Raw genomic sequence first — 13827 nt, forward strand, 5'->3', positions numbered from 1 at the left:
CAAAGAGGAATGAGCATAATATTAGTCCATCAACATCTGAGCATGAATTGGTCTGAATTTCTCTTCAATGCTGGCCTCCAGTATAAAATGATGAGCTTTGTTTACTTCTGCTTGAAGCTATCCCCCCGGATTAATAGTCCTCCCGCCTCCGTATCCCAATGACCTTCACTCCGATTACGGCTCTCCGTTGACCGGACGTTGACTCAACCCAGTATCCCCCCCAAAATCCCAAAATTTGCACCATGGCTGCTGCTCGGACGCTTCGCATAGGTCAATTGATCCTCTTCTCATATGTAGTACATTGTGTGTGTGTGCGAACTTCAACTAATACATCATCCTTTAGGTCTCATCCCCGGTGACGGTATCGGACGGGAGGTCATTCCGGTATATACTCACACACGGCTTGACGGCTCTTTGCTGAAAAGGTGATTGGAAGTTCTAACAGCCACCATGATATAGGCCGGTAGGAAAGTGTTGGAATCTCTTCCAGCTTCTCTCAACCTCAATTTCAGCTTCGTCAACCTGGACGCTGGTTTCGATACCTTCAAGCAAACCGGTACTGCCCTGCCCGACAAGACTGTCGAGACCTTGAAGAAGGAGTGTGATGGTGCTTTGTTCGGAGCTGTCAGGTAAATACGCTGCTTCTCACCAGAGTGTTTCGTATCTTACCAAATAACTCGCCCCATAGCTCCCCGAGCACCAAGGTCGCCGGCTACTCGTCGCCTATTGTCGCTCTCCGTAAGAAGCTGGACCTCTATGCCAACGTCCGGCCAGTCAAGACTACCGTCGGCGGTGGCCGGAACCCTGTCGATCTGGTCATTGTCCGCGAGAACACCGAGGATCTGTACGTGAAGGAGGAGCAGACTAAGGACACCCCCAACGGTAGGGTTGCCGAAGCTATCAAGCGGATCTCCGAGAATGCCTCGCACCGGATTTCCACCATTGCAGGAGAGATCGCCCTGCGCCGGCAGAAGATCCGTGACGCGGCTCCCACTGCAGGCCTGCGCACGAAGCCCATGGTGACCATCACCCACAAGTCGAACGTGCTGTCGCAAACCGACGGCCTCTTCCGTGAGACTGCCCGCAAGGCTCTTGCCGCCGAGCGCTTCTCCTCCGTGGAGGTGGAGGAGCAGATTGTTGACTCGATGGTGTACAAGCTTTTCCGCCAGCCTGAGTACTACGACGTCATTGTTGCCCCTAATCTCTACGGTGACATCTTGTCCGACGGTGCGGCTGCCCTGGTCGGAAGCTTGGGTCTTGTCCCCAGCGCCAACGTTGGTGACGGCTTTGCTATTGGTGAGCCCTGCCACGGCAGTGCGCCCGACATTGAGGGCCAGGGAATTGCCAACCCTATCGCCACCCTGCGTAGTGTAGCCCTCATGCTGGAGTTCTTGGGCGAGGAGAGTGCTGCTGCCAAGATCTACACTGCTGTTGATGCCAACCTGGACGAGGGCAAGTACCTTTCCCCTGACATGGGTGGAAAGGCCACGACCCAGGAGGTCCTTGATGATGTGCTGAAGAGGCTGTAGATGGACGTTCTTTGATGTATTTCTGAACTAAGGGCACGTGTATAGGTATGTGGCATAGATAAAAAACAAATTATATTGCTTTGGTATTCTATCACTCAACAAAACATAATATACGTATCTATACGTCTATGTTGTATGACATGTTTACTCCACATCATCCGCCGACGGCTCTGGCTCCCATTCAAACCTGCCCAATTTCCCGTCATTCTTCTCATGCTGCTGCTTACTCTCCCTCCTCATTCTCTCCGCCTCCTCCTTATGCAACGGTTCCTCGTCCGTTCCCTGCAAAACAAGCGTAAAGAGCACGACAAGGTAAACCTCATCGGTATCCCGATGCTTCAACACATACCGCAGCGAATGATTATCCTCATTGATATAAGGAAGAACATTGATAGTAATGCCCGGAAGGTGAAGTGAGAAATCTACCACGACCAAATCAGCAACTTCGACTGTGCACAGAAAAAGCAAGAATAGAATTATACATAAATATAAAAAAAAGAGAGGGACACGAACCATTAAACCCTAAGTAGGGGTTCCCAAAATCCACCCAGTAAACCCTTCCTTCTTCAAACTCGAACCCCGTCCTCGCCTCTTCCGACTGAAAATACTTTCTCCGTTCGTTCACACTCGTCGGAACTCCCATTTGCTTTCTGACCTCCAGTCCGGACCCCTCGCCCCCTTCTTCAACGACTCGCTCATGCATCCCCGGCACCTCGTCGTCCTTTCTAACCCTTTCCCCGATACAGAGCTGGTTCCACGAAGCCACGGCCGGGCTATACAGGTACGGTTTGTCGGCGTACGCATCGCCGTCCAGGGACGGATCGATTGTCCATTTGACGAGGCGAAGAGCGGCGTTGAAGCCGGGCGGCAAGCGGTCGCGAATGGGACGGTCGAAGTCGTTGCCGAAGAGGAGGGAGTTGGCGTTGACGGGGTGTTTGAAGACGATGGCGAAGGAGATGGAATATTGGTCCGACTGGTGGAGGGGATGGTTGAAGTAAGGGCTTGTTCTTGGGGAGTGGTCCGGATATCCTTTTACAGTGGTTTGAATTAGCCTGGGTTTTCTTCATCATCTTCTCCTTTGCCAGAGCTGTTGTTACCTGTGTAGTCTTGGATGCGGACGCAGAGACTCGTGATTGCGTGCTCGTTTTCGATTCGTAGGGTTTGGTCCTCATTGACTGGGACGAGTTGATGTGTGGAGGGATCGTAGCTGGGCCCGGCTGTCACTTTTAGACGGTACTTTGGGGTCTCGTTTTCTGCCATGGTGTTGACTCTATTGTGGTTCTGTGGTTTGGTTTATCTAGCTGAGTCTGGAGTTGTATAGTTCGGTATTCCAATCCTTTGGTGTCAGTGAGGTGAAAATACTCATATAGATGTATGCGCAGCAGTGGATTACACGGTACTTTCAAATTAAATCGCAATCGTGTAGAGTATTCAGCAAATATACAAGGTCGATGCCAACCGACGTCATCGCTCTGGTAGCCGTGCCGAGCCTTGTTTATCTTTCAAGCCCTAATCTTTAGATCGATAACTTACATATGTACAACCTATGTACAGTAGAGTACAGTAGAGTACAGCGTTCATTTCTCAAGCAACAGAGGACAGTCACTCCGACAACTGGTCCAAGACACTTCAAGTGCGATGCATTAGAACGGACTTGTCGTTCATGGCAAATCCCGCGTTTCATGCGGTCCTCGTCCGAGGTTGACTTTGACAGCTGAGACATACATGAACCACGCAGCCTGCACAATTGTGCAAACCTTGGAGCGTTTTGAATAAGACAATGTTGTCTGTAATATCGAGAAGCCGGTGCAATCACTGTTAGCCATGGCACTTGACAGCCTGGTGAACACTGTGCTACCAAAGACCAAAGCCACGAAGTCGATCCCATCGCGCATGGACTATGACAATCGACCTCTTTTAACCTGCGCTTCTCGTTGATCACCATGAAAGTGGCTTTACAGTTAGTAACCAATTGTGATTCAAGTTTGTTCAAACAGTTATTGCGAGCATTTATCATACAAAGTACGTCCCAGACATTAATAACGCCACGTGGTAGATATGCTACACATTCGACCAATTGAGAGCAATGAGGTGTTTTACACAGAATAGAACAACAGCTAGAGATCCGCGGGATCGGAAGGTAGGGGATTATTGTCGATACCTACGCTCTCAAAAAGCTCGTCTGATGTCAGTATCCCGATACCACTGTCAAGCCGCCGCCGTTCCTTGCCTCGACCGACCTCAACGTCAACGAATCGCGCCACGCTAACAGGAGTAATGGGCTCGCTCCCGATGTTCGTGCCATCCGATTGTAGCTCATCCGACTTGAGTTCCCAATTGGCAGTGCGTACTTTTGCCTTGCGTCGCTCTGCCTTGACGGTTTCCTTCATGTAAGCGTATGACCGTGCCTGGTCTGCAGCCCATTTCTCTAGCAGATCGTCCCTGGCTTCCACTTCAAGACGCAGCTGTTCCTCCAAGCCAGCGTTGCTTCGACGAAGCTTGTCCGCTTCAGATTTGGTAGCGTCCAGATATGTGGTCAGCTCAGCGATGTGGACGTTCATCCTGCCGACCTCTTGCTGGTGATGCTGGAGTTGCTCGACTGCTTGCTGTTCGTGACTGTCAACCGTCTGCTTGAGCTCCTTTTCTAGTGCTTCAATCTTAGCAGCCAAATCACACACACGGATCTTATTCGACTCAACGCTCCCTTCCAGCTCCTGAATACGTGCCTCTCGTTCTGCAATAGCCGACTCTGCTACACGACGGGCGCTTTTTTCTTCTGCCACTCTCTTTTCCTGTCGCAACATCTGTTCCTCGTGTCTGGTGGCAGAGACAGCCTTGTCCTGCTCGAGTTCCGTCACGAGGTTCTCAAGAGTCTTGACCTCTACACGGTATTTGCTAAGGGCTTCGTTCAATCTCTCAATCCCTAGGGCTTGTTCTTTCCCTTCACGCTCAAGTTCCTGCATCCGCATTCTCGTGTGGAGCATATCTCCTGCGGAAGATGCAATAGATTCTTCAAGATCGCTTATTTTCGTTGAAGCGGTCTCATAGCGGATCAACAGGTTATCGAATTGGCCGCGCAATGCCCGCTCCCGCCCAAGAGATCCTTCATGCCGGGTGCGCTCGTCACTCAGGCTTTTAACGAGCAGCTCGACACGCCTCACAAGGGCGCTGAGGGTTGTATTTCCATTATCTAAGCTAGAGCTGGGCGTTTCCCCGGGGACTGCGCGCTCCAGCTGTAAGCGTGCTGATCGGAACCGACTACGCATTTCCGAAATAATCTCGTCCATGCTGCTGCCGGGAAACCCTAGACCAGAAAGCTCCTGTTTGACGGCGTCCAATGCACCGATAGCGTCTGAAGCACTGGTGAGAGCTCCTGTTAGTGTAGGCAAAATTTGATCGAAGAAGTCTGGCGGGGGAGACGACCGTTGGAGGTAAGGTTCAGTCGCAGTTTCTGGGAAGGAAGCAAGCCTCGTACGCCATGCGTTGAACAGATCCCGTTTCTCCTTTCTAGCAGCTTCCAAGTCAAGCGACAAAGCAAGAAACTCAGCGCTTTGGTCATGACCAGACAGAGACGTTTGAACTGATACATCCGTTCTGGGGTCCGGGAGGCTCAGGCAAGAGAGATCATCTGGAGATTGTCGAGGAAGCTGTAAGCCACGCATAATTGGAGAATCGGACATGAGAACTGTGTCTCCCTCAAACCCATTCTCAAAGATGATGGTGTCGCCTTCAGTATCAGCGCCATCCGATTGATCATCCGCGTTTTTAATAGCGGAGAACGAGGTATCTTGCCTCAGCTGACTGTTCTGGGACTCTAGGTGCTCCAGCTTAGACCGAGGCGATAACCGGAGAATCTCCTTTCTGGGTGAATGGTATTCTGGAGTGCCGCTGTTGCCTTTTGCTAACTCCAGCTCTTGCTTTAAGGTATCTCTTTCTTGCAGCAGAGCTCGCAGAGACTTCTGGTAATGCGCGGACTCCCGCTTCTCGCGTTCAAATTGGTTAATCTCAGTACTCAGGCCCAATCGCCGGATTCTCCGCTGAGTCCGGGAGTCCAATATTTGCCGTAAAGGCGTAAACTGCACCACTGTCTTCGACTTGGATCCATCAATGGGCTGTACAGACTCCAGCGAACGACGAGACCGCGCAAGTGGGGTTGAGCGGCGCCGCAGCCGGCGACTTGGGGTGCAATCGATGCCATTTGTGGGATCATCGGGTTCTTCGAACGATGTGCGAATCAGTGCCGGAGTGAGGCCTGTAGAGCATCCAGGGCAGTGCCCTTCCAGCCGCGGACCGGGATCTGAGAAGCGAACTCTTTTAGTTTGTTGGCGTGGGGTTTCGCAAGATGGGACCGGAGCAGCTCCCCCAGACACACGAGGGCTCCTGCATGAGGTAGAAGTGCGGGGCTCTGAATTAGAGATCGAACTGATACTTCTTTTTCTCCGCGTTTGTCTGGTGTTCATAGTGGTGTCTTGTTTGCACTAGTTTCTTGTGTGTATGTATATATATAGGTAAGTACGGGAATTGGAGCGATTATATAAATACTTGGCCAGCGCGAGTGTCTTAATGGGAGAGATTTTGTAATTGGATGGTGCCGGTGCCGGTGCCCCAGGAGATGTGAATCAATAACAAACAATCGATGCTTTCAACTACTGCGAGCCTCAAGTAAGGAAGCAACTTATTCGTGCCTTCCGCACATCCATACGCGTTGATGGATCCATTCTCATTTCCCAATCGGGAAGACGTAAACAATTCTGGCATCAGGTGACCGAATTCTGCCTGAGGTTGACATTCCTGTCCGATCGTGTTCTAACTGATATGATGACACCTGTTGTGTATCAAACTTGTGAAAACTATTATTACGATGAGGAAAGTGGAAGCAATCTTCTCGTAATGCATTGTTGACTTGTATAGTGAATCCAGTACATAGCTCTACTCCTACTAGTACATAGTATGAATGTAGATACATACAGTACTGTATGTATTTTAAGTGTACGTATTTTATTTCCCCTCATGTCATGCTGTTCACCAGTGATGTCATCCGTCCGACCAGCAAAGCAACTGGATTGATGTCGATCCTTTTTGCCTTGGCTTTCATACTCCTCCTACTCTCCCTCTGTCAACTTTCCCCCTTGATAGCTGACTTGCCTTTCATGATCAGCAACTTTGGATCAGCCCGATTCGTACCTAGTACTTGACTTTGCCCGTTACAAACGTTCTTGTTTCTCCATCCGAGAGAGCCCTCCCCATGGCTGTTCCTCCCTCATGGATTTGAAATCCAGGACTAGCCTAGCCGTGGAGAAGATGTGCCACACGCCCACAGTACAAGAGATCGACGACGATGAAGTCTTGCCTGACATGCGGAAGAACACCAATACCGCCCTGAACATAGAATCGCCCTTGTTACAGCTCCCGACCGAACTTTTACATTCTGTTCTATCTTATCTTTCGGCACAAGACCTCGCTCGACTGTCGGCCACTTGTCGCTGCTTGACTGAGCACACAGCTAACGATCTGCTGTGGGCCAACGTGGTCAACTCATACTTACCAGAGAAAGTTCACGATCCGGGTCCATTTGACTCCTTTCGCAGCCTCTATATTGCGTACCATCCGTGCTGGTTCATCCCCCAGAAAAAGATCTGGTTTTCAGATACTGAGCACACGGGCAATCTAATTCTGGCCCGTTATGATCACCGTCGAGGCGTTATAGAAGCGTATCGGGTTATTGCAGAACGTCGTTCGCCTTCGCACAAGTTCCAGATCTGGGAATGGAATCCAGAAGTTATCATTCAAACCTTCCATCCGAAACCTAGCCTTTGGCTAGACAGCCCTATTTTACTCTTGAGGAACCACGATGCTGAACGGCAGTATCTGCGCGGAGAGATCCGCATGCCCTTGCCGTTGGAATCACAGCAGGTCTTTAATTCCTTGTCTTTTTGCCCCAAGGGACCTCCTCCGGATCCTGACCCATATAAGCAATGGCCGCCACCCATTGTACCCAGTCAAAATCGCGTATATCGGAGCCCCGAATCGCACGGTTCAGAATGGGAGCGTAATCCTGGAGTCCTGGAATTAATGTCGGAAAATGCGTTTCGGATTAGAAGATGGGCGCATTTTCGTCTGGGTATGCCGATGTTTGCCGCTGGCCGAAGCGAGACCTTATCGACCTACGCGACACTTGATCCGCATCTATATACGCCTACCAGGCAAAAACCCTACCAGGGTATATGGATTGGAGACTACTCTGCTCACGGATGTGAATTTATACTCTTCTTACAACGTGACAGCGAAGATGGGCCTGACGATACGCCCGAGGAGGGCGAGTCTGAGTTCCTTCACGATGGCATTATCCAGAAGGGTAGCCTTGAGGCTATCAAACTAACCGGAGACCCCAATGTCCCTCGAGGCGAGCTCTCATTTATATCGGATGATATTGGACCTAAGGGTTTTGTCCGTGTTGCGGATGAATCGCTTTTCCGAGGGGCGAGGATTGTGCGTAGTCGAGGACATGTCGCAGGTCTCGGGTTTAGAGACGGTAAGCTGAATCGAATTGCCTGCCCTGTTGTAGCGTGTTCTGACTCGATACTTAGATACATTCATCGCCTCGCAACTTATTCTCATCTCGCCTGATTGTATAGCTCACTATTGGGAGACCATGGGACATATCTCGTATTTCCGCCGCCTCGACATGGACGAACTTATTCGAATATGAGCGGATGTGTGGTTAATTCTGACGACGTTACGATTCGTGCCTACTACTTGCTCCCCTCCATGAGAGATAATGCTTCAAATATATTTATGGCAGTTGTGTACGCACTGCACTGTCCAGATGACATAAAACTATGGGTGGTGCGTCAAACACCCCTCGATGGGCACGTATTAGGCCAACCCTGATGACTTGAGTGAGCATCCGGTTCATTAAGGCGGCTTCCGAATCATACTGGAGCCCGTGCACCGGAGACCAACCAGGGATGGCAAGTTTGAAGAAGTGTGATTGGAACCAGGAAGGATCCTTGGCGCATCCAATCCACCCCCTGCGACACTATCTTGCTACTCAGTATCGCCCGCTAGACTCGCACCAGCTGTACCAAAGCTGCCCGAGCCTGTAGACCAAACGTACACATGCCAGAAAGGTAGGAAAGAAAGCATATCATTCCCCTAAATAGCGCAAGGAGACATGGCAACTTGAAGCACCGGGGCCGGCAATCTTATGTACAAGCGAGTATACTCGGGAGAGTAGACCGGGGATCCATGTAAAGCGAATATAATGCCAAGCTGAAACCAAGATATACAGTCAAGGTGAGAGTTCCGAACGCCACGGTCCCCCATACCGGACCTGATAAAGGACAAGGTAATCATCAATCATAATCCATACCGCTATGCAGGACCCCCAAATTTCAGTCACGATGGCTCTCTTGATATTTTATTTTAACAAGACACGCACACTCTCGACACGATGTTCCAAGCGGGTAACAATGGATGTCCTCCTGTCCTTGACGAACTCTTCCCAAGCTGAGATAGGGAAAAACCTAGGGCGCACCTCCGGCATCAATTCAATCTCCACCCGAAGTGTCACCCCGATTTATCCGGATAATCCGGAGTAGATAATTCACCGCTTGCGCTCGAAATAGCTGGTGGAGCCTAGGACGGCAACGGACTGATCCATCACCCACTCGCCAACGCCAAGGTAGCTATCGATCCATTTCTTAAAATCCTTGTTATCGGTGATTTTGTCGGAGTCGAGACTGGGGCTGTGAAGATCCCCACGCAGTTCCCCCGATGGGGGCGCGGGGTGACAGGGTTAGCGAGATCCCAGCAATCGTTTGAATAATCATAGCCCATAGCCATTATTGCATATTGACAGGCTACAGGAACAGACAAATCATGCGTAGGAAGGGTGAAATTACGTAAGACCAGTCGAACGCTTCACACCCGCCAAAAAGGCAGAGACTATGTGACCGTTAGTATCTGTTGACTATAGGATAACAGAGAACAGAGGAGGGCCTACAAAGAACAGCGTCAAAAGCGTAATGGGTGAGTCGGCCGAACTAAAATGTCCAACGATTAGCGGGGATTCCCAGAAAAAAAACAAGTCAATACTTCAGCAGAGAGCTATCGGGGAGCAAGAAACGTACCATGGTGACCATATCAGGGCTGAATGATGAAACTGGACTTGTTCACACCGAGTGCGGAGGATTAGCTAGAGCTCGTGGTATATACGTCTTGTGTGACTCTAGAATTAGGAGCTGGAGAGCTAAATTTGACTGATAATATGCAGAAGGAACGAAGAGGTACTCCCCGCGAGAACAGCCTCGGGGAGGTTCAGCTGGCTCACGTGCCTTTTCACATGACGTGGGCGAGTGATAGGCGGTGAGATGGGGCCCGGGAGGCTGGGATGTGGCTGGGGAAGTGGCTGGCTATATTTGGAGCTTTGCGCTTGCACACAAGTAGCTAGAGGATAGGCCCCAGAGTTATGCAGATCGGAGATTAGTCATGAAGGAGTATACTTCGTTATGCTGTGGTTTTTATGCTTATCTCGTTTGGCTGCCTCAGTCCCACTATCTCGGACTGGACAACTCCTCGCTGCATGCCATGCGCCTTGGCACGGAGTAAGAGACTACCACGTTAGTACGGTTGGTGTAGATTGATTCCTGTACTCGGTGTCCTCGGTGTCCCTGAAAGGAGATTCCTCTTCCCAAGTCAGACCATCCGAGAATCACAAGGTATTTGATTATGTTTTTCTGAAACAATAACTTTGTCAAGTATACGTCACGACGTGAATTCATTCGTATGCTATGGGGAGAGTGGTCTGACGTCGAGGGTTGTTTGAGATATTACACGGTATATTATCATGTGGCATTGAGCCACCGTGATAGTACACATCATATACTAGTAGTAGATAGAAGGTGGGACGCCTCACAGAGGTGGATAAGGCAAGAATGGGTGAAGTTGGTCTGCCCTGTAAGTGGGGTGTGGGAAAACATTGCCAGATGGCACTGCAGTTGATGGAGGTTCTTGGTTTCTTTCCTCTTTGGGACCTCCGACAGGTCATTGATCATTGGTTTTTCATGGGTGACCAAAACGTTGATAGTTATAGATATCAGATGAATAATACGTACAGGTAATAGTTACTGGTAGCGGATACGTTCAATGTTGTGAAAAGGGGAATAGAAGGAAAAAGATAAAAAAAGAAAAGAGAAAGGGAAAAATGCCAGAGTTGAGCCAGCCGCGGGGGAACCAACCGGAGATACTGGACAACACTTCTTTCTTCCTTCCCAACTAATGAGAAAGGCGGCCAACAACATTTTCCCTCCCGGGCACACACCCACTCCCGCAAATCAAACCAAACCCAAAGCAGCCCCTCGCTCACCGGCCCTCTCTCTCTGGCCAACTTCTCCGATCTTTTTTATCGCCCATCTCCCCCCCTCTTCCCCCCCAATTCTTCCATTCATCCAAATCACAACTTCCTCTCCCCCCCAATCAATCTTCTCTTCCTCTTCCTTTCAGTGTAGACAGGGAAGCTTTCACAATGGCCGCTAGCAACTCTCTCGACCATTTGAGCAACCGTATGAAGCTGGAGTGGCACTCCAAGCTGAACACGGAGATGGTGCCCGCGAAGAACTTCCGCCGCACCTCCATCATTGGCACCATTGGTATGTATTTACCATAAACTCTCACAGTCCCCTTGTCCTCCCCTCACCCTACACTGAGTCTCAGTAATTCGTATGAATGGTGCTAACGTTGGTTCCCACATTGCAGGCCCCAAGACCAACTCGGTGGAGAAGATCAATGCTCTCCGCAGATGTACGGCGAAGTCCGATGATCCCCGTAATTTTCTTTCGCTGACAGTGATTCAATAGCCGGTCTCAACGTTGTTCGCATGAACTTCTCCCACGGTTCGTATGAGGTGAGTTTGTCCCTGTTCCTGGGGTTTTCGTCCTTTCGTTGTAGGTCGTGTTTGCTAACTTTCACCGCAGTACCACCAGTCCGTTATCGATAACGCCCGTGAGGCCGCCAGAGTCCAGACCGGACGTCCCCTCGCCATTGCTCTTGATACCGTAAGTCTAGACCGGAGCTTTTGCAGGGTTAACAATACTAACCCGCATTGCAGAAAGGACCTGAAATCCGTACCGGAAACACCACCGATGATAAGGATATCCCCATCAAGCCGGCCACGAGCTCAACATCACCACTGATGAGAAGTACGCTACTGCTAGCGACGACCAGAACATGTGAGTCTTCATCAGATCCCAGATCAATCCATAAATGGCTTGGCAGAAGGCCCCGCTTTGTTGAGACTAACAATGTAATTGTTAGGTACCTCGACTACAAGAACATCACCAAGGTGATCGCTCCCGGAAAGCTCATCTATGTCGACGATGGTATCCTCTCCTTCCAGGTTTTGGAGGTCGTCGACGACAAGACCCTGCGCGTCAAGTGTCTTAACAATGGCAACATCTCCTCTCGCAAGGGTGTCAACCTGCCCGGCACCGATGTTGACCTTCCTGCCCTTTCGGAGAAGGATATCAGTGATCTGAAGTTCGGTGTCAAGAACGGCGTCGACATGATCTTTGCTTCGTTCATTCGTCGGGGAAGTGACATCCGCCACATCCGTGACGTGTTGGGTGAAGAGGGTAGGGAGATTCAGATCATCGCCAAGATTGAGAACCAGCAGGGTGTCAACAACTTCGATGAGATTCTCGAGGAGACTGACGGTGTCATGGTCGCCCGTGGTGATCTTGGTATCGAGATCCCCGCCCCCAAGGTCTTCATCGCTCAGAAGATGATGATCGCCAAGTGTAACATCAAGGGCAAGCCCGTCATCTGTGCCACTCAGATGCTCGAGTCTATGACATACAACCCTCGCCCCACTCGTGCCGAGGTGTCTGATGTTGCCAACGCTGTTCTTGACGGAGCCGACTGTGTTATGCTTTCTGGTGAGACCGCCAAGGGCTCATACCCTTGCGAGGCTGTTAAGATGATGAGCGAGACCTGTTTGCTCGCCGAGGTTGCCATTCCCCACTTCAATGTCTTTGATGAGTTGCGCAACCTCGCTCCCCGCCCCACTGATACTGTGGAGTCCATCGCCATGCTGCCGTTAGCGCCAGTCTTGAGCTTAACGCCGGTGCCATCGTTGTCTTGACCACCAGGTACGTATCGTATGGTCCCATTGAACTGGACGTGTTCGCTAACTGACTGGTGAAGTGGTAACACTGCTCGTCTCCTTTCCAAGTACCGCCCTGTGTGCCCCATCCTGATGGTTACTCGTAACCCTAGAGCTTCGAGGGTACGTTGCCAATTCTGTATATCACCCGTCGTCATGGATTGCGCTGACTGGTCTGTCTGTAGTATTCTCACCTCTACCGTGGTGTCTGGCCCTTCCTCTTCCCCGAGAACAAGCCCGACTTCAACGTCAAGATCTGGCAGGAGGATGTTGACCGCCGTCTCAAGTGGGCTATCTCCCACGGTATCAAGCTCGGTATCATCAACAAGGGAGACAACATTGTCTGTGTCCAGGGTTGGCGCGGAGGCCAGGGCCACACCAACACCGTCCGTGTGGTCCCTGCTGAGGAGAACCTTGGTCTGATTGAGTAAATCCAGACAGCAGTATCACCCTTGGTGCATGACGTGGTAACGAACAGCAGCTGGGTAGGTAAATAGCGACGAGGGTGTGTCCTCAAAGGTCGTAGACGGGTCTCGGCTAAGTATGACGACCGGAAAGTTCCGCCCACTTCAAGTGATCCCCTGATCCCCGAATCCTTCCTTGCGAGATTCATTAGTCGGGAGGGTGTAGCTTGGAGGCGGTGTCGGGTGAATGGCCGTGGAGTGTGTGCTCTGGTCCGCCCATTCGGTCTGGAAGCGCACGAGGAGACTCACCCTTCCGAACATAATCTGTATTCATCTTGAGTTGGCGTTAGTTAGCTGCCTGCTTTTTGGTGGTTTCTTGCTATCCAAAGCTAGATTAATGATCTTCATGTTCACGTTCATAATGACCAGATTCGTCAATTGAGTTCGAGGAACCATAGAATTCATGGAAGGTTTAAGACTTCCATAAAGTCTCGAGTCAACTGTAGGTTAGTCACATTCCCGGTATGGGGGCTTTGGTTCCGTAGATCAAGAACTGTATACCACCCATACATACATAGCAAGGTGATTTAAGGGGGCGAATCCCCTCCTCGATGGATTTCATTCCCACATGTAGGGGAGCAAGAAGAAGAACGAAAGGAGAGCGAGATCTTCCCCTCTTAATAGGAACCGAAAAAAGAAAATTCAAAAAGGTTCAAAAATGAATGCGGGGGGA

General features: G+C 50.5%; 6 protein-coding genes across 6 annotated transcripts; 3 read left to right on the forward strand and 3 right to left on the reverse strand.

The window, feature by feature from the left end:
• Nucleotides 1-165: 165 nt before the first annotated feature.
• lysB (homoisocitrate dehydrogenase lysB) lies at nt 166-1529 on the forward strand (the record flags this gene model as incomplete). The annotated part of the gene is made up of 4 exons (XM_015550057.1): nt 166-270; nt 344-384; nt 460-629; nt 689-1529. Exons 1-4 carry the CDS (start codon nt 243-245, stop codon nt 1527-1529), a joined length of 1080 nt encoding a protein of 359 aa, XP_015408057.1. The 5' UTR covers nt 166-242.
• Nucleotides 1530-1673: 144 nt separating this feature from the next.
• On the reverse strand, nt 1674-2789 carry ANOM_004801 (DUF1769 domain-containing protein; the record flags this gene model as incomplete). Its single annotated transcript, XM_015550058.1, has 3 exons — nt 1674-1978; nt 2043-2558; nt 2627-2789. The coding sequence occupies 3 exons, from the start codon at nt 2787-2789 to the stop codon at nt 1674-1676; spliced, it is 984 nt and encodes a 327-aa protein (XP_015408056.1).
• An 857-nt stretch (nt 2790-3646) lies between these two features.
• ANOM_004802 (uncharacterized protein) lies at nt 3647-5989 on the reverse strand (the record flags this gene model as incomplete). Its single annotated transcript, XM_015550059.1, has 1 exon — nt 3647-5989. The coding sequence occupies one exon, from the start codon at nt 5987-5989 to the stop codon at nt 3647-3649; it is 2343 nt and encodes a 780-aa protein (XP_015408055.1).
• An 802-nt stretch (nt 5990-6791) lies between these two features.
• Nucleotides 6792-8238, forward strand: ANOM_004803 (F-box protein; the record flags this gene model as incomplete). The annotated part of the gene is made up of 2 exons (XM_015550060.1): nt 6792-8061; nt 8117-8238. The coding sequence occupies 2 exons, from the start codon at nt 6792-6794 to the stop codon at nt 8236-8238; spliced, it is 1392 nt and encodes a 463-aa protein (XP_015408054.1).
• An 897-nt stretch (nt 8239-9135) lies between these two features.
• Nucleotides 9136-9673, reverse strand: ANOM_004804 (DUF1748 domain-containing protein; the record flags this gene model as incomplete). Its single annotated transcript, XM_015550061.1, has 4 exons — nt 9136-9277; nt 9434-9476; nt 9535-9574; nt 9662-9673. The coding sequence occupies 4 exons, from the start codon at nt 9671-9673 to the stop codon at nt 9136-9138; spliced, it is 237 nt and encodes a 78-aa protein (XP_015408053.1).
• Nucleotides 9674-10959: 1286 nt separating this feature from the next.
• On the forward strand, nt 10960-13554 carry ANOM_004805 (pyruvate kinase CDC19; the record flags this gene model as incomplete). Its single annotated transcript, XM_015550062.1, has 7 exons — nt 10960-11179; nt 11286-11330; nt 11387-11433; nt 11504-11584; nt 11638-12662; nt 12732-12813; nt 12876-13554. Coding segments are annotated over 7 exons (1746 nt in total), but the record flags the coding sequence as incomplete, so codon positions are not given.
• Nucleotides 13555-13827: the final 273 nt, after the last annotated feature.

The sequence above is a fragment of the Aspergillus nomiae genome (genome assembly GCF_001204775.2).
Source record: "Aspergillus nomiae NRRL 13137 chromosome Unknown contig00091, whole genome shotgun sequence".
Taxonomy (NCBI): Eukaryota; Fungi; Ascomycota; class Eurotiomycetes; order Eurotiales; family Aspergillaceae; genus Aspergillus; species Aspergillus nomiae.